This window comes from Eumetopias jubatus, unplaced genomic scaffold, assembly GCF_037043125.1.
Source record: "Eumetopias jubatus isolate StellerSeaLion01/CBP00866 unplaced genomic scaffold, mEumJub1_p1.0 scaffold_2, whole genome shotgun sequence".
NCBI classification, from domain to species: domain Eukaryota; kingdom Metazoa; phylum Chordata; class Mammalia; order Carnivora; family Otariidae; genus Eumetopias; species Eumetopias jubatus.
The window spans coordinates 144,103,542-144,130,592 of NW_028274808.1; the positions used below are offsets into that span (position 1 = coordinate 144,103,542).

At 41.5% G+C, this 27,051-nt stretch overlaps 1 protein-coding gene across 1 annotated transcript in view; it reads left to right on the plus strand.

Moving 5' to 3' along the window:
- Positions 1-7,277: 7,277 nt before the first annotated feature.
- RASSF6 (Ras association domain family member 6) overlaps positions 7,278-27,051 on the plus strand; it is a 34,092-nt gene continuing 14,318 nt past the window's right edge. The window contains exons 1-3 of the mRNA XM_088020712.1: positions 7,278-7,369; positions 21,161-21,239; positions 24,283-24,422. Coding sequence (XP_087876838.1) covers positions 7,314-7,369; positions 21,161-21,239; positions 24,283-24,422 — 275 coding nt within the window. The 5' untranslated portion in view covers positions 7,278-7,313. The remainder of the gene's footprint in view (positions 7,370-21,160; positions 21,240-24,282; positions 24,423-27,051) is intronic.

Consider the following 27,051-nt stretch of genomic DNA (forward strand, 5'->3'; position numbering starts at 1 on the left):
TTAAAGTTAAGCACTGTAAGACATTTTTATTTGCATCTCAAAACAAACATTTCCCAATTGCAACACATACCACTTAATAAAGTGGTAGTTTTTATATGCCGGTTTCCCACTTTTACCATCTTTGTGAATGAGGCAAATTCTTTAGGAAAATATGGAGCCGGATGTTTCCCAGAAACCACACTTCTCTGGATTCTTTTCCTGTTTTACTAAGAATTCGATAATGGATAGAATTACCGATTTTTTTTTTTCTCATTTCCTTGAAGTCATATAATTGTATGTAGATCTGCTCTTCTCAACTTCAAGGTTCCTGGTCAGAGCTTAGAGGAAACATCTCTATTTTGGAGCTGAATACATATTTGTAACTTCCCATTGCTTCTTCAGGCCAAAACGATATTAAAAAAAAAACTCCACGTGTACAGCCCTGAATATAATCTTACTTCATAATTTAAATACACATTTGCTATTCCAATGTGTTATTTTCCATTCTTTATTTTTTTTTAGTAACCTTTATGGTTTGTGTTATGTAAGATGTGTTCATTGTGTATGATTTAGAAAGAACATATGAAATCAAGAAGAAGATAATTATCACTCATAATTTCATGGCTTTCAGTTTTATGGTTAATATTTTAATATATCTCTCTCTATATTGAATATATTCATTCTTTTACATATGTTTTTCCCTATATACTTGCATCCATACACTCACTCTGGGAGGTACAGAAATGAAACAAGCCATAATCCTACTCGAGAGGAATAGTTAAATTCAGTAAAGTAAAATATAGTCAGAGAGAGAAAGCAGCAAATCATGAGAAATGAGGAAGCCGCAGATGTTTCACTGGGAAAGTTCAGAGGCAGGAGAAACTCTCTTCGGCTGGGGAATCTTGGGACGTTAGCACCTGTTTTCTTTCAGTTCATTGAGAGATTTTGACTGTTTTGACACCTCATGCACCCAGTGGCCCCAGGAATAAGGGGCTGCCGATCCAGAGAGAGGCTTCCCTTCTGGGGCTAGCACCAGGAGCAGGCCCAGAGAGGGAGCTCATGAACCCTTTGTTGACTACACAAAGGAGTGAACCAAGTTTCCTCTCTTAAACAAGTAAACATTTAATCCGTGAGAGGGCACAGGAAGGTACTTTAGGTGACTGGCCCATCTGAGTTCATTGGGGCTGGGGTTCTCCTCACATCTTCTGGTAACTGGCCAGTCCAGGCAAGCGCCCGTCGAGGCAGGATACAGAGCAGGGGGAGGCCAAGCACAGATGCTCTCCACGGGGCTCAGGTCTCAGTGAGCTGGTGCTGTCTGATCCTGCCTTCTCAGGCTCCTGAGCTCGTCTGTGTGCTTAGACTGAGTCTCCTTTTCTCGTCTCTGCCCTTCCCTGCTGAGCCACTGAGGCCTATCTGAGCTTAGACCTACCTAGTACTTCTGGGACTATTTATTTCTCCAGGACTGGATTGCTGACCTGTCTGGTCTCCTATCCCATGAGCTCAGTTCTATCTGGACAAAATGAAAAAAACAAATAACCGAACTTATTGAATAATAATCTTATTTCATACACAGTCTAAGTCAGTAAACTCTGGCCTCAGGACCAGAGAGCTTATATGATTCACCCTTCCAGTTAAGTACATAGATTTGTAACAACTACCTTCCTCCTCAAGGCATAGTTTATTATGTTCTACCAAACTAATTGTGAATGCCCAACATAAGACCTCTAGGCTTCTAGAATTATCATTTTTCCTTTTTTCATTAATCCTCATCTCTGTGTGTCATGACCTCTGTTGTCCTTCTCTTAAACCTTTTGAGGAAACTAGCTCTGACCCTTAAATCTACCAAATCTCTATAATTTAGAAGATATTCACAAAGGTCCTACCAGGTTTTAAATTGCTATGAATCATGGTTAATGGGAGAGGGGAAACTGTTTGAATTCACAGATCTATCTCTCACCTTGACAATTAATAATCAAATGAGACTTGGATCAAATTACATTTTTACCTTTCAGATATTTGGACTGCTTATATGGTCAATATTATTTCCTGTTCAGTTAGCATATATTGCCCACGAACAAGAATTTTATCTTGTTTTTGTTTTTTTCCATAAATTCCTTTTAACTGGCTTCCTTCCTAAGGTCAGAAAAATAATGTAAGGGCTTCTGAAATCCTTTAATCACATCTGAAATCTTCTGACTTGCTTCAGCATAGCTCACAGGTTGACAATATAATTCCACAGTAATGTTTTGGGATCTTTAATGATACCTGAGCTATTTTCTTATAAATACAAATAGGGAGTTAACCAGAAAGCTCTTGCAATGGCTTTCAGCCCATTACTGTCAATGGCACTTTGTGATTGTAAGAACCTTCCATTGGTGATTCTGCAGTTCAATACATACCCAACTTCTAGTCTCAGCAAATCTATCATGTTAACTATGAAGTCAAGAAAACTTTATACTAACAATAAATCCTTCAGGCCACATCTGCAACTTTACATTTAGTCAGCCACTCAGCAAATATGAATTGAATTCCTTCCATGGTCCTGGCAAAATTCTAAGAGCTGGATGAACACAGGTAAATATAAAAAGCCCTGATCCAAAGAAGTTCATGTTGTGCTTGGGGAGGACAGGCATGTAAATACATAAGATCCTTTCAGATGCTGTTACGTACCTAAATGGAAATCATGTGGTAGTGGCTGACTGAGACTTGCTTAGGGAAAGCCTTTGAGAGAAGAGATACTTGGCCTGAGATTGGCAGGATGGGAAACAGATGTGAAAGGCTCAGGGCAGGGTGCTCCAAGGAGGAGCAACAAGTATAAATCTCAAAAATGGGAATGAGCTTAGGGAGTGACTGAAAACCAGCAAAAATCCCCAACATAGATGAAATGTAATCCATGGGGAAAATAAGGGAATGAATACTCCAGAGATTGATGGGATTTTGTGGGTCATCATAAGGAGGCTATATTTTATTCTAGTTCATTCTTGGAAGTCATTGCAAGTGTTTAATCATGGGATGATGGCGTTTGTTCAGTCTTTAAATTCATCACCCTAGATGCTGTGTGTGCAAGAGAATACTAGTCACAACGTGGATGCTGGGAAACTAGTCATGAGGCTGATGGAGAAATCCAGGAGAAAGATGACGATGATGGCTTGGCTCAGGGTGGTAACATTGGAAATAAAAGCTTTTGAGGTTCAGGTGACATACTGGAGGTACAGTCAGTAAGATTTACTTTTGGATTGGAATCTGGTTATAATGAAAGAGGAAAAAAATAAAACTGAGTCTTAGTTATGGTGCCTAATTGAGTAAATGGGAAAGAATTGTGGAGGAGGGAATTCTGGAAACAGAAGAAAGTCTGTGGCCATGTCTTGGCCATGTTGATTGATATGGAGATGCCTGCTAGACGTTCAAGTAGAGACTAAGTAGATATCGACATGAGTCTGGGAGTCTGGAGCTCAGCAGAGAGATTGGGCTAGAGATGGATTCAATTACCTGGGAGAAAGGGCAAACACGGAAGAGGACATAGCTGAGGATGGACTAGTAGAACAAGCCAGCATTCCATGATTGTACAGAGGATTCCAGAGAGGAACCTAAAATGTTGAGACCTGTGAAACAGCAACAAAACAAAACAAAACAAAACAAAACAAGGCAAGGTTGTTGTGGTTACTGCTTTGTCTGAAAACCTCAAGAAAAGAAAGGGTTTCAAACGCAGGAAACAATCAACCTTGTCAAGTGCTGCTAAGAGGCCGAGAAAATGAGGAAGGAAAATGAACCATTTGGCAAGACATAGGCCACTGGAATGTGGGAGGGAGGTGCAGGGAGGGGCAAATTAAAAGGATAGATGGTAAATAATTGGGATCCAGGAGAAGGTAGTGTTTGGACAATGAGGTCACCACTGGGGGATTCTCACTAGGGGGCAACAATAACCCTTTTTGTGGGTGATTAGAATGACAAAGTCTAGGGGCAAAACTCCAGTTTTAGAAGCAAGAGCAAGGGCTGTAGAACCAAACAGCCCAGGCCAAATCCTATGAATGAGTAACTGGGATTGGTCGGACTCGTGGAACATGCGACGCTTTTGTCCCAAGGCATCCTAAAATACCCGTGTGACTTCTGACCTACACAGAGTTAATCTGCCTGGTTGGCTAAGCTCCTCTCCCTTCCAGCATGAGTCCTCCTTGAGACCCCCTTCCAATGATGAGCTATCAAAGAGGATATATGCCCAACTAGAGGAGCACCAGTCTTTGAGCAAGAAGATATGAGTAGAAAAAGAAGTAAGGTATAAATCAAGAATGGCAGTATAAGGTGGAAAGCAGAAAATGGCATCACAGCAGGTGCAGGTAATAGGCTATGGAGAGACTTGATAAGGTCCCACTTGAGCAGAGACGAGGAAGAAGCAGAAATCTGGACCTCAGCCTCTGGTGACAGGGGCCCTCTCGTGTGAGGTAACTAACTCGTGAGAAGAGACCCAGTGGTTTGAGATCCATTAGATTAGTAGGCCTGGTATTTGAGAAAAGCTTCAATTTTCAGGTTGGAAAAGTAAGTGTTGGTGGAATTGCAGAAAACCTGAATGTCAGGTTGGGAGACTTGGATGGTATTTGCTAAGAATGAGAGCCCAGGAAGGTTTGTGAACAAGCAGGTGATGTGATGGTCAGAATGCTAAAAGCATAAAGGGAAATTAGCCAAGCACTCGGCTTAGAGACTATTACAATCTGCCGGGCCAGATGTGCTCATAGCTTTCAAATAGATTATATAGTTTCAAATAACGTGCTATAAGAAGACTGTGCATCAGGGTTTTTGTGAAAATAGCTTTCCTTTCTTTTTCCTTTTTCCTTCCTTTGGGTGATGGGGTAGGGGAGGATTGCTATTCTCCTGGAGAAAGAGGACATGCAATGCCTTCTAAACACCTTACTCGAACCAAACTAAGCTAATTTGGAAGGAAAAGGAGGAAGTCCCTCCCCCTCTTTTTTTTTTAATAAAAAATTAAACATTTCTCTCTAGCCCAACTTTTTATCCTGGTGATATCCCCTGTGATTCTGTAGGCTTGAAGCAATAGTAATTAAATATTTAATTCGGCAAAACGGAATGACTAGAAAATATTACACTTAAAATCTCTGGTCACACCCTAATGCCATTTAGATGAAGACATAAAGGAGGATGTTATTCATGTCTAACCACGGTTTCCAGAGCCCGAAGGAGACTTCAAGGATGTTACGTCACACTTAACCAACACTTGCGAGTCAGAGCTTGATTTTAGCTGCCTGGAAAGTTAAAATTGTGTTTGCAGGCCTGGGGCAGGGTTCAGCCAATTTGGGATGAGTGGCTGCAACAGAAGAAATGTCTTCCTTTGCACAGACTCATATAGGAGAGAACTCGTTCTAGAAATACTGTAAAAACAGACTTACCAAATTGGGCAGTCCTTCCTTGCCTTGGGACAGTGATTCTGGAGTTTTTTCGTTTGCATAGTACATTTTCCTCTTTTCTGCACATCTCCAAACGTTGCCCTAGGATTTCTTTTCTACTTTAGCTATCTTGTATTCCCACGTTGACAAAACATTTCAATGATTATAAAATGCCTTTTTGGGGGATTGTAGAAGCCTTTGGGAATTTAATATCTTCTTAAAGAAAATAACACTGAACTGCTAAGGAAGCAGAAGTTTAAAACTGACTGAAAATTTTTTTCACAAGTCTCTGGAAATTTTCTTTAAAAATATGATAACAGCAAGACATCTAATACTTTTTCATAAATTTCTGGAAATTTTACTATAAAATATAAACCCAGCAAGGCTTCAGAAACATCATTCCAAGCCAGGCAAAGTTCCTTATACAGTTTCTCCTTTTTTTCCCCTCCTTTTTATATGTCTCAATAAAAAGTAACCTTTGCACCAAGAAACAGCACTTTCAAACATCCTGAGCACATCTGTGCATTTATAGAAAGATAGAACAGGAAGATAACTTGTGCATCACTAAAACCTGGTGGTATCAGAACTGTGGATAAATTGAAAAATGAAAAAAAATTCCTGAGAGTGATTCCAAATCAAATACTAAAAATTCAGAAATAGGATTTCCAATTGGAGTTATGCCAAATTTAGCCATATTGGATACATTCATTACCAAAAGTGTAGCTGATACAGCCACCAACTGGAAAGTGATTTTCAGCACAATTTTGATCCAGAGTTTCACTTACAAATTTGCAAATCATTTGCATTTATCATGGGCCAGCATTGTGGTTTGTATCGTACTTTCTTAGAAATATCACCCTATCCTGTCTGCCTTTCTCTCTCCCTATCTCTCTATTGCATAGCTGTCCGCCTCCCAAATTCATTACCAAGGGGAAGACCGTATGTCAAGTGATATATTTCTGGTTCATTTAGTATTTTTTCATATGCCCTCTTTATGCCCATTTTTCTTTAGCGATTGTTTTAATTAAATTTTATGTTCCTCTTCTATTACTACTTATTTTCCCTAAATTATGTGAAGAATATAATTTTCAATTTTAAATGGGAAGTATATCATGAGAAATAAAATGGATTTTTCTCAAAAGCATATATCGAGTAAGAAAAACAGAGGAAAACACCCAAACCTCTGAAAACTTAGATGGGGGGAGTGGGGGCGAGAACAAAGAATACATTGTTACTTGTTCTCAAACAAGTCACTTTGTGAACAATTATGAAATGAAGGCTTAGAGGCTGCCATTTGGAAACTCACTCAAAGCAAGTTGTAGTTATAACTGAACTCTGAGCTTAGTTTCTTACCATTGAACGTTTTGGAGGGCATCTCACTTATCCTCATTTTATTTCCCTTAGATATAGAAAAAGTCTTTGAAAAGAATCTTAGAACAGACCAACTGATAGGAAATCAAAGATTTTAATCTGTTAACCTTTCTGAAATGCAAAAACAATGTTGGTGAAAAGCAAAAAGTAGAGGTCTTAAGACATTTAGACTTTGCTTCTAATGATCTGTCCCATTACTTACAAAGTGTCAGAAATACAGGTAAGAATACCCACACCTTGCTGGGATGGTCTGAGGATTAAATACGATAACATCTATAATGTGGCTCACATACAGAGTATAAGATCCATGGCACGTGGGGAAAAAAAAAAAGAGAGAGAGAAGGCTCTTTCCTTCCCTTCCCTCCCCAACCCAACCCTCATGCCCATGTATGAAACACTACTTAAAAATTTTCCTGAAATACATTTACATGCTAGGGACATGACAAAGCATTTCAATTTAAGTCAGAAACTCATTTCTGAATGCATCACAGGAATATACCAGTAACATTATTCTAATGTCTTAGGGTATCCTCAGATGACCTCAGAAAAGGGGAAACGAGGACTGTGATGGCTCACCAGCACTCTTCGTGGATCTTCGTTAATGAGAGGACATTCATTACCGGGTAATTATATGCCTGTATTATGTGTTATGCTGCTCCATCGTCATTTGTAGATTCTGCCCCCACACCATGTCATTCTGAGCATGATATATGACCTAAAAATCAATAATATGAATCAACGGTGGAGACATTGAATAGGAATTTGAATAAATATAGTTAAAGATGCTAACCCATAACTTCTCATGGAACAGTCACTCGTATGTCCTAAATAGTGGTCTGATTTCACTAAATGCTAAATTTCTATTTTCATAGTTGGCAGAATTCTCAGGAACAACCTCAAGTAGACGCCTCAGGCTCCTCATAAATGATACAGCCAAAGGATCAGTCCGGGGGCCGCAAACAGGGTTTTCTCTCCTCTTGTCTCCCTCCCTCGTTCCTCAGGACACACTTCATTTTCCCTGTGTCCCTTTTGATGTTAGGTTATGCAACACACAGGACATCCACAGTTGTTTTCTTGCAGCAAATAGCATCTTATTATATTGGTTAGGGAACAACAGAGCAGGGACTTGAAAGCTCTAAGAGTAAAGCTAAGGACTGAGTTGGCTAAGCTGGAGCAGAAGCAGATGAGGAGAAAGACGACATAGTAAGAAAAAAGAAACCAAGGGGTCCTGGAACAGGACCCATGTCTCACCAGGAAGAGGAACAAAGCCAAACAAATGACAGAGGGAAATGGATGTAAATGATGCCGGATTGGGCCATAGGAAAGTAGAGAGAACAACTGTGGTCCAAAATGGAATTAGAGTCACACCTGGAGGATACATATGACTTATACGAGGTGAGAAGAAGAGTAAAGTAGAAGACAGTGGATCCATCTATTCATTCCTCAAGTACTTATTAACTGCTCCCTGTGGACAGGGATTCTTCTGGACCCCGAGCATTCAACAATGAGCCCAACAAAACCCTTAGCCTCATGGGGTTACCTCCTAAAAGGGGGATACAGTGACTGTGTAAGATAAATGAGTAACAATATATATAATTAGATGCCGAAAGGTATGAAGAATAAAAATAAAGCAGAAAGGGAATAATGAGGGCTAGGGGAGGACAGCAGGGAGTCATGATGTCCTTCCAGATGGCCCGAGAAGGCCTCAGTGGGGAGGTAGCATTAGAAGAAAAGTCTGGAGGAGGTGAATGAACAGGCTGTGCAGGTAGCTGGCTGGGAGCAAAGGGGACAGCAGGGTCACAGCCCTGAGGCAGGTGCATGCCTCTAAGAGCGGAGGAAGCCAGTGTGGGGAAACGAAGCAGGAAGGACAGCAGAAGCTGAGGTTCCTGACACCATGGCCAGAGCGTGCAGGATCTCACAGGCCGTTGTGAGACTCCGGCTTGCCCACTTATGACAGGAGAAGCCACTGAAGGATACTGAGCACATGAGTACCTGGGTCAGTCTGGCTGTCGTGTTAGGAGCAGGCTGAAGGGGGGACAAGGATGAAGCAGAGAAATTATCAAGGAGCTGATAGTTCAGGGTCGAGATGATGGTGCCTTGGGCCTAGGGGGCAGTAGTGGAGGTTAAAAGGAAAAGGTCAGATTCTGCATATATTTTGACGGAAGAGACAATGAAACCACATTTTGGTGGGGGAGGGGAAGGGTCTGAGACTCTAGTGACCCTTATTTTGTGTCATATTTTGAATTGACCAAATTGAGGACTGATCAGTTACCTTCTGTAACCCAGAGCACCTTTCAGGCCCCGGTATCCACTTATTAATGGGAGCTCCAGGTGGTAAAGTAAAATATTGTAACACTTACACAAACACCAGACTTAAAGATAGCATTTTTCAAAATGGGGTCCATGGGCCATCCACCCCCCAATCAGACAATTTGGTAACACTGCAGATCCTGGGTTAATCAGGTCATTCTGATGCATACTCCAGTCTAAGAACCACTGCCAGGAGGAGGAAGGGATTAACGTTTGGGAACTTCTGACCACCTGAAATAAACAAAAGCCAGGGGAAATTATAAAGAGTTGTCAGTTGTCAGAAATTATAAGAATACCACTGACCACCTGTGATACCCAACGTGTCACAAATCTACCAAACACTTCTAATCATTTATTCTCTGGACAGGGAGTCATTCAGCTCCCACTCCATACTAGGTGAACGAGACAGAAATTACAAGCTTATGAAGGGATTTTTGTTTCCCTGCACAGAAATACATGAAAAATAATGGAAATTACTAGGAAAATAGAACCTGCTTAACGGAAATTTTGGCCAATTTCTTGAGAGCTACATATGATCAATAAAATAAGAGGTCGTGATATTAATAGTGTAGCAGCAATATAACATTTATGTCTTACTGCTGAATGAGAATTCTCTGAGTTTAGAAATTTCCCTGGGTGAAGGGTGTTGGCAGAAGTCAGCTTCATGCTCAAATGACTAAGTTTCCAGCTGCTGTTTGACTGCCTGGGGTCATCACTGCTCTGGTGCGACACATGGTAAATATTCTAAGTGAGCTGAGTTTAAAAAAATGGTTCCATCTGGTTGCTTTCAAAGTACTTTCACTTCAGGTCCTAGGCTGAAATCAGGGAACTTTAGAGGTGAGTAAATGCCAACCGTGTACTTGAAAAAGGTTCAAATCCGGTTTGAGAATGCAGATCAGATTTCATTCTCAGAATGGTAACTTTTTCTCCTACTTGGGAATCTAACACAGACCCTTGCAGTGGCAGACCACCAGGCATGTGTGCGTTCCCAGCCTCAGTAAATAGCTTTAATTAGCATGATGTAATAACATTTAGCCAAAAGTGCATTATTCCAAACAGTGTCTTTTTCCAAGCATGTTGCCCAGGCACCCTTTGCTGAAACAAAGGAATCAGCCACCTGCACCTCTGAGCACAAATTCAGCACAAAGAGCCAGTGTTCTAGAGGCTGCTCCTACCTGGCCAGGAGAGCCAGAGGGCAATGTTTGCCCAGTTTCCATGGCCAGGGTCTTCTCTCGATCAGAGGAACTGGAGCAAACACTGCGTGCCCCAGCGTGCTCTGCAGGTAGGCTTAGGAAGAGGGCACCACTCTCCTGAAGTCCACTGGACTGTCTTTAACAAAGGATAAGAGAACCCTCCCTGATATATTTGTTTTGAGGAGCCAGGATATTAAAATAAATCAGGGACCAAAAGTTCAAGACCTGTTTGGGACCATCTCCTTTAAACATGAGAAATTTTTTTCTATGTGAGGATTATTTCCAAAAATTTATTTTAACATTTCCATTATTAGGTTTCATGACCTAATGAAAACAACAGGAATTTTCATTATGAAAATTGGATATCACGTTAGTTACTATGTCAAAAAATGCTCAATAACGTTCCCCCAGATACATGAAAAAGGTCATTTATTAAGCTTTCTTTATATCAAATATTTTTCAATGAGCATTGACAGTCATGAAGCATACCAATATGACCGTTATTCCCAATAAAATTTACTTAGTCCACATTTACCTATTTTATCACTTTGGTCAGCTAAAAAATAAGATCATCTATCTCTCCAAGATACACTGAAAATATTTCAATAGAAAATCTGATAAAATCAAAATTCAGAGATGAGAAATACATTAACTTATGGAATTTACTTGAATTTCTGGATATGTCAGTTGGTGACACTGGTGAAAGACTTTTTTTCCCCTCTAAAAATATGTCAGGGGGCACCTGGGTAGCTCAGTCCATTAAGCACCTAACTCTTGATTTCGGCTCAGGTTGTGATCTCAGGGTCATGAGATCGAGCCCCACATCAGGCTCCACACTCAGCTCAGAGTCTGCTGCAGATTCTCTCTCTCTCCCTCTGCCCCATCCTCCTGCTTGCGCGCTCTCTCTCTCAAATAAATAAATAAATAAAATCTTAAAAAAAAATAGGTCAGGATTTAATTTTCTATATTTTCTTCCCAAAATAATTGCTGAGAACATACCATGAGCCAGAAGTTGTACTAGAAATGAGTATGGAATTTATTTTATTTTTTTATTTTTTTGCAAAAACAGAACAAGAGATGCCTGAAGCTACAGATTTCCAATTTGAGCCTTCACCAGAATCACCTGGAGGGCTTGTTACACGAAAGACGGCAGTGCCCCATTCCCAGATTGTGACTCAGTAGGTTTGGATTGGAGTGAGCATTCCCATGTCTTAAGTTCCCAGGTGGTGTAGGTTCTACTGGTCTGGGAATCACACTTTGAGAACCACAGTTCTGAAGGCCTGATAACAAACTAAGCTAAGTGTTCAGAAGGAAAAAGACCCTTTAGAGAATACAGACCTAGTCTAAGGAGGGCACGTTCCCTGAGATCTGAACAAAGAGGGGGCAAACTAGTTTAAGAGAGTGAGCGGGAGAGCATTCCTGACATGGGGAGACTGCTTGAAATCCTTATGGCCAGAGGGAGCTCAGAGTTCCAGCAAGTAAAAGTACCCAGTGTGGGTGAGGGACAGGACACAGAGAAAAACATCTCTTAAAAGTATGTTAGGCAAAGCAAATGCTACGGTGTGTTCTCTGTGCTCTGTATAGAGCATGGAGTAGATGGAGGATGCCCAGAAGAGAAACAAGGAGGTCACTTAATATATATCCTTTCTCTCTCTTTTTTTTAAGATTTTATTTATTTATTTGACAGAGAGAGAGAGAGAGCACAAGCAGGGGGAGCGGCAACAGAGGGAGAGGGAGAAGCAGGCTCCCTGCTGAGCAGGGAGCCCGATGCGGGACTTGATCCCCAGACCCTGAGCCGAAGGCAGCCGCTTAACGACTGAGCCACCCAGGCGCCCCAATATATATCGTTTCAAATGTAAAGGAGAATCAGTGGTCAGAGTCATGGCAGCGTCACAGAAGAGCGAGGAAAGCGCCTGTGTACCAGGAAAGCTCCTGTTGTGAGCTTTCCTGCTCAGGGACGTGGCCAGACACTCTGGTAGCAATCCCAAAGTTCTAAGAGGCTGTTGATGAATTAACAGAATAGAGAGCTCATTTCCCCCATCCCTAGGAACAGGGGGCCTTGGGCTCAGGAGGCAAGGTAGCCCTCCTCAGCAAGCACAAAAGCCTCGTGCTGTTCGTACACAAAGGGTGTTATTTGACAGTGAGCCGTGTCTGCTCCAATCATGACCAGAGTTGCATGGCACACTTGTGTTTACTTGTCAACTGGTTTAAAAAATGTATAAGGCTTGGATTCGACAAACCTGAAATGAAAGTTTGACACATGGGAGAATGAGAAGCAAGATCGCAGTACAAGCTACATACCAACCCAGCTGCTCCGTTCCCTCATCTCTATACCCAGCCGTGCAGCAAATCCAGCTGGCTTCCCCCCTCCAAAAGCCAAGCCCTTCTCCCCATCTAGTCCAAGCCCCCATTATGTCTTGCCTGCGCAACTGCGGCAGCCTCCTTATTGGGCTGCCTGTTCCATTTCCCGTCCCGATAGCCACTGCCCCCCGGCGGCCAGGAGGGCCCTTTACAGTGTGAGGCTCAGCATCCTGCTTAAAGCCTCTGAGGTTCCTATTACAGACTCCTTACCATAAGGGGGCTCTAAGGCCCAATGTGATATGGCCTGGAGGACCTTTAGAACCTCATCTTTAACCACTCTTCACTTCTTTCTCTCCTTCAAACATGCCAAGCTTAGTCTTGCACACAGGGCAATGCATCTCTTGCTTGGGACCCTCTCCTTAACTCTTGACACGGTTGGCTCCTTCCCATGACTGTGGTTTCAGTTTACTATGGCAGTCCTCCGGATGGCCCCCTCTGACATGTCTACCACCGTGCATTGCATCACAGGATCCTGTTTTATTGTGCTCCCAGTATTTATCCTTGTGTCAAATTAGCATATTTCTGATTTTGCTCTTTTGTTTTCTTGTGTCTTCCTCCTACAGACAGGAAGTCCCGTCACTGCAGGGACTTCCTTGGCTGTATACCCTGCAGTACCCCCAGCATCTGTTACATTGTCTGTTACATAGTAACCCCTCAAATTTTTGCTGATCATGCATGAGTATGGAAATAGTCAACCTCAGAGAACTAAATCAGGACCTCAGTGTTTTGACATGCACTACCCTTCAATACTGTTTCACATCTAGGGGCAAAGTGATGACACCAGGGCTTGTCTTTGATGTCCATGCGGATTTCCTGGGTATCTTGGTTAAAATACAGATTTTAATTTCTAACGAGATGCCTCCCAGGTGTTCAGACAATACTGGGACAGGAGTCACTCTATTTAAATCTTGTTGTAGACATAATAACGGCCTCCCAGAGATGGCAACATCCTAATCCCCCGAACCTGCGAATATTTCACGTTGCATGGCAAAGGGGAATTAAGATTACTCATCAACGACCTTAAAATAGATTATCTAGATGGGCCCGATGTAATCCCGAGGGTCTTTAAATATGGGAGGGGAGGAGAGCTCTGTGAGGAGAGTCTGTGTCAGAGCAAGGCTGCTGAGAACGGTCATTGCTGGCTTTGAGATGGAAAGGGGGCCAGGACCAAGGAATGAGGGCAGGCTCTGGAAATGAGAAAGCAAGGCAAGTAAATAGGGTCTCTGATTCACAGCCCTAACTCTATTCACACACCGGTAGCTGTCCTCTCCAGAATATTCAGCTGCAACAAGAAAGGGGACTATTTCATCAAAGTGGAGGTAGTTTCAAGTCCTTACTTTGAAATAGAAATATAAAAACTGGTGCTGATTTGTGAACAGTATGAGGGCTGTGAACCAGAGACCATATGTCCCTGTGTTTCAGGCCAGAGAAGACAATTGTAGCGCATAGACTTCCTTCCTTCTTTCTTCCCTGTCCACACACTACTCGGCTGCCCCTAGCAATTCAGCTGCGTGTGATAACAGAAAACGGGGTCTGATATGGGAGCAGCTCATTGCAGCTGCCAACTGGAATAACAGGTCATGAATTTTTTTAAAGCTTTTTCATAAAAGTCCTTAAAAGCCCAACCCTAGAGGAAAAGGGAAGAGATAAGTATCTTCCCTCATCTGAGGTTGTTGGAAAACACGCTAGTGGGTTAAAATTTCAAATACTGAGATTTACCCTTAGAAAGGGATTCTCTTAAAAATCAGATGTCAGATCTAGAGCACACGCCTGTTTTCTTCAGAAGCACTGGCATTTTAACGAAAGATACACTCCTTTGCCTCTCCCTTTTTATCCCCTCCTTTAGATCTTATCCACATCTAGTGACATTATTCTGTGTAGCTAAAGCCCCTCTCTTCAACAGTAGAGTTCATCATCAAGAAAACCACTTTGGGCATTTTTCTTTGTTTTGTATCCACCAGCAAGCTATCACTTCAAGTTTCTTTGTAATACTACAAAATTATTCCTGAGTCTTTAATCCTTGTGCTCTTACCTGAGTTCTCGGGGTTGAGGACCCGAGAGGAGCTGACACTTCTACCCACTAATGGCTCTGGGCCAGTTTTTGCAGGGCTCACCAGGAAAAGATGAATGCCCAGAAAATACAGAAGTCCAAAATGGCCAAAAGCAGCCGAGGGGCGATTGTGGGGGAGGAGAGGCACGTCTGGTTATATTACCTTATTGATCAGATTTGTAGTGGAGTTCATGCAACTCCCAGGTCCTTTTTATTATGGGTTGTCAACAGTGAAGAAGGAGTTGGGTCTTAGGATAGAACTGTTTGGGAGAACAAAGCAAACAAATCACAGGCGCCCTCATCCCAACTCCCAGCAATAATTACTGATACTTTAGCAGAATTACCAAAAATGTTAGAAACCTTTCCTCTTTGAAAAGGGCAGCCGTTTCAAAGGAAGTCAGGAGAGGTAGACAAATTCGGGGCTCCCAGATCATTCAGCATTTGCATTTTTACTGTCATCAAGATAGACTTCTTCTTCCCAACTTCGCTATTTTCAAACGGTGGAGCCCACCCCCTTCATTTGCAATGGAAATGTGACGAACCTACTTGGCCCGCTGAGGAAGGTGTCTATGCAAAGGTTGAAAGGCAGTCTTCTTTCTTCATGTGAACCAGGAGAGGAGGCCACAGGCAAAAAGACCCGGAGCTGTAGCGGCTGGTAGGAGAGCAGCTGCAGAAGTTTGCCATTTTAATTCCAGGATTCAAGTTGACAGTAATGAAGGATAAAGTGGATTACGAGAATTCTGCAACCTTTTGCAGACGTCACGAAGACGTCAGTAACGTGAAATGACGTGTTGTCTTGGCAAATGGCTTTGCGATAAGGCTCTACTTACTTTTTTCTGTTGTCCTAGTTCCTGGTTCCACCCTTTCCAAAAACATACAGGAGTTTATGTTTCGCTTTTATGGAAGCAAAACTGTGACATTATACATGCTTTATTCACTAAAGTTGGGGAAGTAGACAGAACTACAACCCATAAAATAGATCATCGTTTTGATTCCCAGCACATGGTCCCAGCTGGGTCACCTTTACATGCTTCACTCATTGTTATTTTATTAAAAACATAGTAAGTTTTAAATTCAGTTTTTTAACCTAACATGAAATTGTTGATCTCATAGCTCAAATTTAACCTTAGGAACAAAATCCATGTGTGCTGGGAGAACCAAATGCATAAGACAGCAAGTTAGCATTTTTATTCTGCCTCAATTTTTCATCTCTTTGAAGATATTTTTTCAGATGTCTCAGGTTCCTGCTCCTAAACATGGCAATATGCCCAATAGAATGTTGTTTCTAATGCTGTGGTCACAATGCAGTTCAGTGGCTGCCTGATCTGGACCCTGGACATTTTTCAGCAAGTCTCCATGAGGCAGAAGTCACATAAACTCAGGAAGCACAGCTGTGGCCAAATACGCCTTCCTAGGCTAAGCTGGGCTGTATTTTTCTCTGGTTTATTTCGTGTCATGTGGCAGCTTCTGAAGTTTGTGTTGGGTCACATTGTACAACAGTATTTCTGGTTTACCTTTATTGGGTCCAAATAGTAAGAATCGCTTCGCAAAGAGTGGGACAGGGTTTTTGGTTTCCAGGAAAGGGATGGGATATCCACTTAATTACACTGTATATCATTACTAAAACAAGAGCGAGAACTCTTATTACAACTAAAATTTGACATCCATTCTATCTATGGATGCAAGGCATAACTCCGTTCCATCCATCATGCTGTCCCATGTCCATGAATATTACAGTTTTATAAGATCAAATAAAAATGTTTCTTCCGGGGGCACCTGGGTGGCTCAGTAGGTTAAGTGACTGCCTTCGGCTCAGGTCATGATCCCAGGGTCCTGAGATCGAGCCCCACATCGGGCTCCCTGCTTGGCTGGAAGCCTGCTTCTCCCTCTCCCACTCCCCCTGCTTGTGTTCCCTCTCCCGCTGTGTCTCTCCCTGTCAAATAAATAAAAATCTTAAAAAAATTGTTTCTTCCGGCCAGCTAAATAGCATGATAAGATTGAGGAACTCATTTCTTGCTAAGTCCATTATTAATGGCAGAAGTTCAATGTGTGGGTAATTCCCATCTGCTGAGCAGCTACAATTCAGACCACAAAGTACAAAGTACACCTAAGCATTTTACAGTTAATTCTGGATCCACTATTGCTCATAAAACCAAGCTGGGAGCCTTAAAGGAACAGGAGCCCTGAGCCCTCTTCTGCATCCTTGCCCTGCGTCTGTCATCCCCATGTGAAGTCTCTTGTGGTTAGCACTCTTCACGAGCTGCCGTGAATAATTTTGGGTGTCCATCAGCCTCTGTCAGGATCTGATCTCTGCACTGCCAGTGCACAGTGCCAGCTTCTGTCTTGAGAAGCTTATTCTTCTAGCCCTTCATCTAATTAGAAGTTTGCCAGTCCTCAGTTTTCTTAAAACATTATCCGTATCAGGGCACCTGGGTGGTTCAGTCAGTTAAGCAGCTGCCTTTGGCTCAGGTCATGATCCCAGGGTTCTGGGATGGAGCCCCGCATCGGGGCTCCCTGTTCAGCGGGGAGCCTGCTTCTCCCTCTGCGTCTGCCCCTCCCCCTGCTTGTGCGTGCGCTTGTGTGTGCTTGCGCGCTCTCTCTCTTTTTCTCTCTCTCAAATAAATAAATAAATCTTTAAAACACTATCCAAATTATATACTGTTTGATGTTTTTTTTAAACCTTGTTATATATTACGATGCAGTATTTCATGTTCCACAAAACCAAGCTTTCACAAAGTCAATTTCTTATGTATCAAACATATAGTGTATAGGCTGTTTGAACCTTATGTCTATTTCTTGGGCATCCCTGTGGCTTCTAGACTTCACAGATTTGTAAACTGAGAAGATTGTATGTGAAATCCATTTCTTCTCACCCATTTTATAGCTTTGTTAGGGCAGCTGAATAGTTGCTTAGCAGTCTGATCAGAGCTGGATGGGGAACTTTTTGGTGGCTGAGAGGGAGAGATACCCAGATGCTTGTTTCCTTTCTTGAGGGGAGGAAGGTCCATATGTAACATCTAAGCGGATCCAGAAAATCTGTTACAGTCAGCATTGACAGGGCACAGTGTATATTAAATCACTGCCCCCTTTGCTGACTAGGGACTGCCTAGATAACGCTTTTGTGGTTACCTTCCGATGCCCTAAATCATGTAATCCCTTTACTTATTTTAGGGCCCATCTAGACTTCATTCCCTTCTGTACATGTGGGACACTTGAGCACCTTTCCATGGAACACAGCCTTGCCTTGCCCCTGAGCCTCCACCCCATACAGTTGCAATAGTCCCACTCATCTCTGCTGCCATCTTGTCCTGAAATCTGTCTCCTGTAAGTTCCCTGGTGGCCCTGATCATCATGTCTTTCTTTGGCCTAGAACTTTCAGTGTTCAGTAGCTGCCGCCTCCCTGCAGGGTAGAATTTTAAGCTTCTTAAAATGGCTCACGAGGTTCCTGCCTGCTTCTTCTGCTCATTGCTCACCACTGCCCATTTGCATGTTCTACTCTTAGAATCCGGACGCTCTGAGCTTTCTCCACAAAAGCTATAGAAATAGCCCCATGTCCTTGTGAACGTTCTCTTTGCCTGGTAAGCTCCTCACACTCTTCATGTTTAATTCCCCCCCCTCCAGAGTTCACTGTAGGCCACATCTATTCTTGAAGCTCTCACCCATCCTCAGAGTATGACTGAAACCCCCGGATTGGGCTCACACGGTGACTGATGAGTGCCTGAGTGAATGGCCATTCACTATTAGAAGACACAGGCAGACACGGATGATCAACTTGACAATCACTCTTCACATCCTGTGACTTCAGTGCCAACAAGTCAGATTAACATGTTGCAGGCTAGGTTTTATTAGCAGGGTTATATTAGACCCGTTGTTTCATCTGATACACCAAAAATCATCTTCAAAAGTTCCTCTGGTAAGGTATATACAATTAAAATGTAATGCTGTTTTAATATTTGCAATGCATTCACGTTTGCTATAGTTGTTTACATAACTTGTGAGCTTTCTTCCTAATGCCTCACTTTATCCCAGCCCTTCATTTTACTGAGCTCTACTACTCTTCCACACTCCGGAATCCTTCAAAGTGCCATTAATATTCAGTCAGAGAGATCCTGCCTGTGGTAAGAAAAATATGGACAACTTCTGTGGTATTCACTACCCTGTGTTATACTTGGGAGGGGTTGGCCGACTTTCTCTGTAGAGGGTCAGATAATAAATATTTTAGGCTTTGTGGGTCATGTGGTTTCTGTCACAACTACTCAACTCTGCAGTTACAGCAGAAACGCAGCCACAGATAATAAGCAAACAAATTAGTGTGGCTACATTATAATAAAACTCCATTGATAAACACAAATAGCCCAGGACCACAGTTTGCTGACTCCCTGGGTCATCTGGAGACTTTTTTCTGTGGGGGAAGATTTAGTCAGGTTCTGTTCAGGTACAGAAACATTTTCCAAGTGGCTTGATCTCAGAGAATATCTTCTAATCATACATGGTCCTGAAAGTAAATACTTTGAAAGATACTTGTAATGTATCTTATTGTGCAGTTTTATCAGAAACAGAAGCTGAGGGAATAAGATTATATAAAAATTCATTTGCCTTAGTAACAACCATCACAGCTCAGCATATCAGAAGTTGCATCCCAAGTGAACCAGAAATTTCTATATGCTGCCCTGGTACTCAATATGAAAGCTATAAAAGCGTTCATGCTCCTTACCAGTACAATAATTTCTAAAAAATATCCCACAGTAATGACTCCAGGGGAACAAGTCCCTTGTGTGTGCAATGATATTTAGAAGAGAAATATTCATCAACACTGAAATTCTAAAGTAACTCAGTTGGGGATGGAACCATAGCATGGAAGAATTTTGTAGAATGTTTTTTGAGGTGATTGTGTGAAGTATATGGAAACTTGGAAATGGTCACATTAAAATTACAATGCCAGATGGAAAGAGTACATTTACATGATCTCAAGCATAAAAATCAATATACATGAATTCTGTCATCCAGTGTTCAATAAGTATTTATTGATTAGGAGCCTACTGTGAACAAGTCTCTGCTCTAGCACTGGGAAGACAATAGTGAATAAAATAGACCAAAATTCCCGCCCTCATGGAGCCAATATTCTTATGGGAGGGAGACAGATATTGAGGATCAAAAGAATTTTAAAAAATAATATATTTGGAAACTTAAAAGATTTTTTCCCCCATAAAACTGCTTATATAAAAAAGCCTTTCCTCCTTTATTTGGTATGTTTCATTTTTTAGGAATAAGAAGTTCTCTGATCATTTCATTCAACTGGTGTTTATAGAGTTCTTACTATGTGCCAGACACTCTTCCAGGCACATGGAATATAGTGCAAACAAAACATACAAGCACATCTATTCTCATGGAGATATGGTCTGGTGAGAGAGATCGAATATAAGACAAATAAGTACAATATGCTCCAAGGTTAGAGGTGACAAAGGGGCAGAGGTAAGAAAGCAGGTTATGAATGTTGGGAGAAGGCAAACTTTTAGATTGAGTGGTCAGGAAGGACTCCTTGAGATGGTGAATTCTGAGTAAAGAGTTAAAGAAAATGTGTAAAAAGTGTGACAGTGGGTAGGGGGTAAGATGGGAGGTCATTCTGGATAGGGGGATCAGCAAGTGCAAAGGCCCTGAGGTGAGAATGTGCCTGACATATTTAAGGAACATCAAGGAGGCCAGTGGCTAGAGTGTAGTAAGTGAAGGAAAGGATAATAGGAAATGAGATCAAAAGGAAACAGAAGACCAGATCACATCTGGCCTTTTAAGTCATCGGAAGGATGTTGGCTTTTATCCCGAATAATGAAAAGATATTGGAGAATGCTGAACCGAAGAGAGAGATGATCAGGTTTGCATTAAAATAATACCTGCTGTTACAACAGACTACAGATACAGGAGGCTTTTAGGGGACAGTCGCAGTAATCCAGGTGAGAGAAGATGGCTCGGACCAGTAGGATAGTTAGGAAGGGTAAGGATCTCAGGCTGTGGAGGCACAGGCGAAGGATAGAGGAGGGGGTAGGAACCAGTATTCCTGCAGCCAGATCCCACCTGCCACGAAGGATAAGTAACTCGGGAGCAGTGACCATTTCTGAACACTTACCATACCATGGGTAGGAAACACGATGTCAGGCACATACTAGGTGCTTAATTTAGGCTGATTAAATGTTGTAAAACCAAAAAGAAATGTGAAACCAGATCTCTATTTTGTGGCTGTCTCCTGTCACAGAACAGTCTCCCCACCACTTTGCCCTCAGTCATTTTCCCTTCTTTGGTTATTTATTTATGAATTAGCCTCTCCAGTGTTTGTTGATGTCCCAAGAAGACTTCCATTCTCAATGATCTGCAGTAAGTGAAAATGACAGAACAGTAAAGCTTCCATTGAACCATTTCTATCTTATACCTGTATGAACTGAATGCACTGTTATTGCCTCTTACTGTTAAAGAGCTCGATTGTAAACAAATGTAACTTTTTTTTTTAGGGAACAACTTAATTCTTTATTGAAGACCTATAACATTTTTTATGGGAACCAGAAAAATCTGCATATTTTATATGGACAGGTAAGCCCGTCAAAGGAATACAATACAGTTTGATTCCCAGAAAGAATCCCATAAAGGTATAGAGGAATCAGGATGAGTTGGAGTCCATAATCTAGCGGCACAAATGGTCTGGAAAAACAGGTGAATCTTTGACTTGATCATGGTTTTTATTTTTAGACTATATCACAAAATCCCAGTCCTGGAACATGTGACTTTTTAAGCACTTTTGGGGATAGGAAAGCATTTAAAAATAATTATAATGACCTATTTACTTTGTATTTTTAAAACAATGTATAAATATCTTTTGCACAGCAATTCCACTGAAAATCTATCATAATACTTTCTGACAAATGTACCAGAAAGTATAGAGAAGGTGGTGTCATTCCATGGTGACATCATTTGTAGTAGAATTTGAAGATACCTTAAGCCTATACCCATGGGGGATTGCTCAAATAAATATGATATGGGCAGTAACATAGTTTGATTTGGTCGTTAAGATGAATCAGTTAGATTCCAATGGATGTGTACCATGTTATAACAAATTTCAAAATGTGAAGGAAACAATTCAGAAAAGTCCTGAAGCTAGAAAGCATTTTTAGGGGCACAAATGGCAGGTTGTTGTACAAACTGCCTTAGATTTTTTTATTCTTCCTCTTCTTCTCCTTCTTTGAATGCTTCATTCTCCACATGTCTCTCCACTCAGTCTTGTATCCCAATGGAGCTCACCTCACATCTTTACAATATCTTCCTGGTCCCAGGGAACTTTAGACTTTTGTACCTCTGATTCCCATCTTCAAATTTGATGGTAGAGCATTGACTTTAGGCCACTGTGATTTGGCTTAAAATTGCCATTGGGACAGAAGGAAACTTACAAACCACTCTGGCCTTTACTAGAGAAGTTAATTGATTTAGTTCAATTGAACATTTCAGTTACCTTCCCAAATGTAATAGCAGAAGGAAATAACTAATCTCTTTACAAAGAAACGGGCATAATTTTAAATTATTTCAATATTGTCCTATATCTTAGATCTCTAATATATGTAACTGTAAAGATAATTTAAGAAAACTTAAGAAAAGGTCAAAACTTTAAAAAATTATTGTTTATATTTTACTTGAAGTTTCTACAAAATCCATGATGTTAAGGTATTTGTTTCCTTTAGGAAAATGTTGGAATTTTGATGTTATGAACATATAATTTGAGGCATATTCTTTCTAATTCTATGAACAGTGTTCAATTTATAATACAAAAGTCATTTAATTTTTTAAAATTACATGAAGTGAAGTACACAGTGAGACTATCAGATCGTTTAATCTTTCCATCTTTACTCACTGGTCAATAAAGTTAGAATTCAGAATTTTCTAAATATCCTTGGTTACAATAACAGATACTGTTCAAAGGGGAAATATGGAGGCTAACATGTAGCTTTCTTAATCTCTGGTTTAAGACAAGCACATCTTGATTGTCTGCCATGTGCCAGACACTGTTCTAGAAGCTGTAGATACAGCAATGAAGAAACTGAACAGAATGTCTTGCCTTCATGCTCCTCACATTATAGTAGACAGATAAGAAACAAAATATACAATATATCCAATGGTAGTAAAGACTGTGGACAGTGGTAAAGCAGGAGATCTAAGTGGGGTGGGGGAAGAGGACCACTTGACCAAAGACTCTGAAGGATGCAAAGAAGCCAACTTTGCCGAAGTCTGTGGGACACACATTCTGGACAGAGACAGGAGCTTGAGTAAGGGGCCGAGCCTGGCTAGTGTTAACTGAAGTACAGCAGGGAAGCCAGGGGAGCCGGAACCTTATGAGAATGGAGAATCAGTGGTCAGAGTAGCTAGAGACATAACTGTGAAAGGAAAGCCCCAGGATGTGTGGGTCTTGTAGACCAATGTGAAGACCTTAGCATGTGCTTGGAATGCGATGGAAAGCCACAGGGAGTTTTGCGTAGAACAGTGACATTATCTAAAAGGATTCATTTTAAAAGGATCTCTCCAGCAAAGGGGAGTATAGGGAAGGGCAAGAGAACAACGAGCAAGAAAACTCTTGCAATGATCCAGGCAAACAATGACAATGGCGTGGGCCAGAATCATGGTAGTGGATACAGCGAGTGTGGTCACATTAGGGATACAATGTTTAAGATGGAGCTAATAGGATTTGCTAATGCGTTGGATGTTGAGTACAAAAGAAAGAGTAAAGACGGCTTTAAAATTCCTGGCCTGAGCAACTGGAAGGATAAGGGTGCTATTTGCCAAGATGGGAAAGACTTGGAGAGGAAACTATTCATGGGGGAAAGATCAAGAGTTAATTAGGAAGATATTAAGTTTGATGTCAGGTAGGCAATTGGATGACCAGAGCTCAGGAGGAAGGTTTGGGCTGGAAATACAAAGTTGGAAGCTATTAGTTTAGAGAGAGCTTGTAGGGATCCTTGAGATCACCAAGGATACTGGGGTAGACCTAGAAGAGAAGAGGCCTATGGATTTAGACAAGATTAAATAAGTGTACACAATCCATGTTTGCATGGAATTTCCTTCTTTTATTATATTTCCAACTTAAAAATTAGTCAAATGCTATTGATTTTTTCAAATAAATAATTTCTGTTACACATTTAACACCTTTTTCGTACATTTTCCACTCATCCTGCATAATAATTTTGTGAGTTAAAATTTCCTGTTCAGAAATGAGGAAACAGCCACTAAGTCTCTGAAGAGCTGTTCTTCAATTTCTAGTTTAGTATAGTGTTTAGTTCTGCATTAATTCAAAGATAACAGAGTTAAACTTCCAGTTCATTGAAGAATCTTGGAGTTCAGAAAGCATTTTAGCATACTCTGCCCTCTGGTGGGCATGTCATTACCATTATGACTTACTCACTCGGCTGGTTATAGCTGTTTCAAAAAATGAATTATTTTGAGGATAAATTGAAAAGCCAAACAACCCCACTGGAGAATTTATTTTTATCTATTAAAATGTCTTACAGTCTTGATTTCTACATTTTCCGTTAAAAGATTTACTTTCTATAAATAATACAAAAACCATGCTTGAGATGATTGGTTTCTTCCCCAGACAGAAGATGGAGAACCAATTGTTGAAGGAATGTTGGACATTTCCTGGGGAGTAAAACGGCCTATACAACTGAAAATCCAAGATGAGAAGCAAATCCCTTCTTTTACTAAAGTGAAGTCACCAGATGTCTTTTCCAAAAGGTAAGCTGTCTTTCATGTTTTAACTCCTTAGAAGATAATCCTCATATTTTCTTACCTTTATTGTGTGGACTCTTAAAGATGGGAACTTGAATGCTTATAACATGATCTCATCTGATCCCCAGCCACTTTGTGAAGTAGGTGTTCAGAACCCGGGGCTCTGAGAGGCTGGGTTATTTGTGCAAAATCTCCAAATACCATGTAGCAGACCTCAGGTCTACCTCTCTGCTGTGTTGCTTCTCTCCTGGAAGACTGAATTCCTTTGTTAGAAAAGACAAAACATATTGGGGCGCCTGGGTGGCTCAGCTGGTTAAGCAACTGCCTTCGGTCAGGTCATGATCCCAGGGTCTTGGAATCGAGCCCCGCATCAGGGTCCTTGCTCAGTGGGGAGCCTGCGTTTCCCTCTCCCTCTCACCTGCTACTCCACCTGCTTGTGATCTCTCTCTCTGTCAGAGAAGTAAATATCTTAAAAAAAAAAAAATATATATATATATATATAAAGGCAAGATTCCATTAGGCCTGGCGTGGTCACGGAAAGGGGGGATAAAATTTCTCCTCTCCTTGGAACAGAGGGCTCTTCCTGCTTTCTGGAAAGGAGCTTTAATTATGGACCGCCTGATTGTCCTGATCCTGTTCAACAGGGCACGACAAAGTGCCCTTGAAGCTCAGTAACTGCACAAGACCATCCTCTGTGTGGGTTGATGCAACTGTACCCTGAATACAAAAGTTGGGCTGAATTTTTTCATTCTCCTTTGCAATTTTTAGAAAAATAAACATTCCCAGAAGAAATCATACATTTTTTTTTCTTTTTTCTTCCTAATTCCCTACTTTCCCTCCTTTTTAATCCTCAACTTTCCATCATCTCCCTATTGTGTATATGTAGAGGTACCAAGCCTTCTCCTTACCCATCCTGCCATCTATAACATCTATAACCGGATGGGCTGGAGTTTTAGGAAGAGAGGATGCAGAGAGAGCCAGGACCTTTTCCTCAATCTGATCTTCCACCATAAGCGGGGAGAACCCAAGTATCACCTTGAGGGAAGCCCCACTTTTGCTTTGGAAAAACCGCTGATGCCCCACCGTGATTTGCACCTGGCCAATTTGCTCAGACATGATGCTCCAGCAGTTCTGGAGAATTACAAAATGTAATTCTCTATACATACCGTGCAGCTTCTTACTTTCCTTCCTCCCTGCTTTTCAACATCCATTTGCCTGACTCCCTTCTCTCAGTCTTCTCAGATTCTGGTCAGGGAACAAGGTAACACATTCCGCAGAAAGCATTTTCTGACCCTTTCTTCTGTACGAGGTGCACTGACAGTTTTTCCTAGGTCACTTTCAAAATACACCCTTAATTGCATTTTTATGCACCTACCTCCCCCTCTGGCCTGCGAGCTTTTTCAGGGTATGGAGCATGCCTTATTCATCTGTTATCCTGGTGCTCCGCAGTGTGCCTGGCACAAAGAAGAGACTCAAAATAGAGTCTTGAATAGAGCCCACAAGCCCCGTAGTGAAATTAACCTCTGCTCTGTGTGAAAACTGTCTCCATCTACCGCTTCTGACTAGTCTCCCATCCAGGCTAATGGTTGCCGATGGGCGAAGGGTCCAGTGTCTGTGGAAGAGCAGAAGGGAGACCACAGACTTGGGCAGCCTGATGAAGCCCCACATCCCTCACTGTCAGAGGCCAGATGACTGATGGGGCTGAAGATTCTAAGTGACTAGGAGCATCCTGTAAAAGGAGAAATTACCCCTGGGCTCTGCTTTGAGATAACCATGCAAGATATGAATTTGGCAAAATTAGCTATCGTCATTCATGTTACCTAAAAACTCATTGCAAAGTTCTCTGACCAGCCAGCTGCTTTTGATGCATTTTCATTATTTGAGTCATGAAAACTTAGTAAGTATGGAACATTAAGGGAAGATGTCAAGGAGATTCAGTGAGGTACTTGTGTTATCACATGAAGCCTTTTTTTAAATAGCTACCCAAGGTATTTTTAAATTTGCAAATTAACATTCAAAACACTTGTTCCTAAAAATCCTCAATTTGGGCACAAGTTTCAAGAGACCAGGTGGACAAAGTAATGTTGATGCCTCTCCATACACGGTGGTAAGTTAAAAATTAATATTCTCATGATGTGCCTTCCATCGACACCAACAGCATTTTTCAGTGTTTATCAGAAAGAACATTGCTGTGAACTAAACAGGAACGATATTTAGTTTCAAGTTGACAAAAGAATTCCCTAGAGAACTTAGCTTGCCCCTTACCACGGTAATGAAACTTACTAGAACATTCGAAGTGAAGGGTATCAGATCCTTCTGGAGGTTAAGAGTGATCAGAAAGAGATGCTATCCCTCTCACACTCAAGGGCAAGATTAGATTCAGTTGTGGTCAGTCAGCCAAGACTCTTTCATGGGAACCAGCTCAACACTCAGCAGGAAAGGGCAGCATGATTTGGAATGGCTATTCCTTGGCCTCTGGTTCCCTAGCGGGGCACCTGGCCACCTGACCTCCTATTCTTTGTTTCAATCCAATCCTAGACACAGTCACTCTGGCTGCCACCCGTAAGGGGGCATTTGCTTAAATTCTGAGCATGGAAGGAAATCATATGAAGAAAGGGACGATTCCCTCACTCTC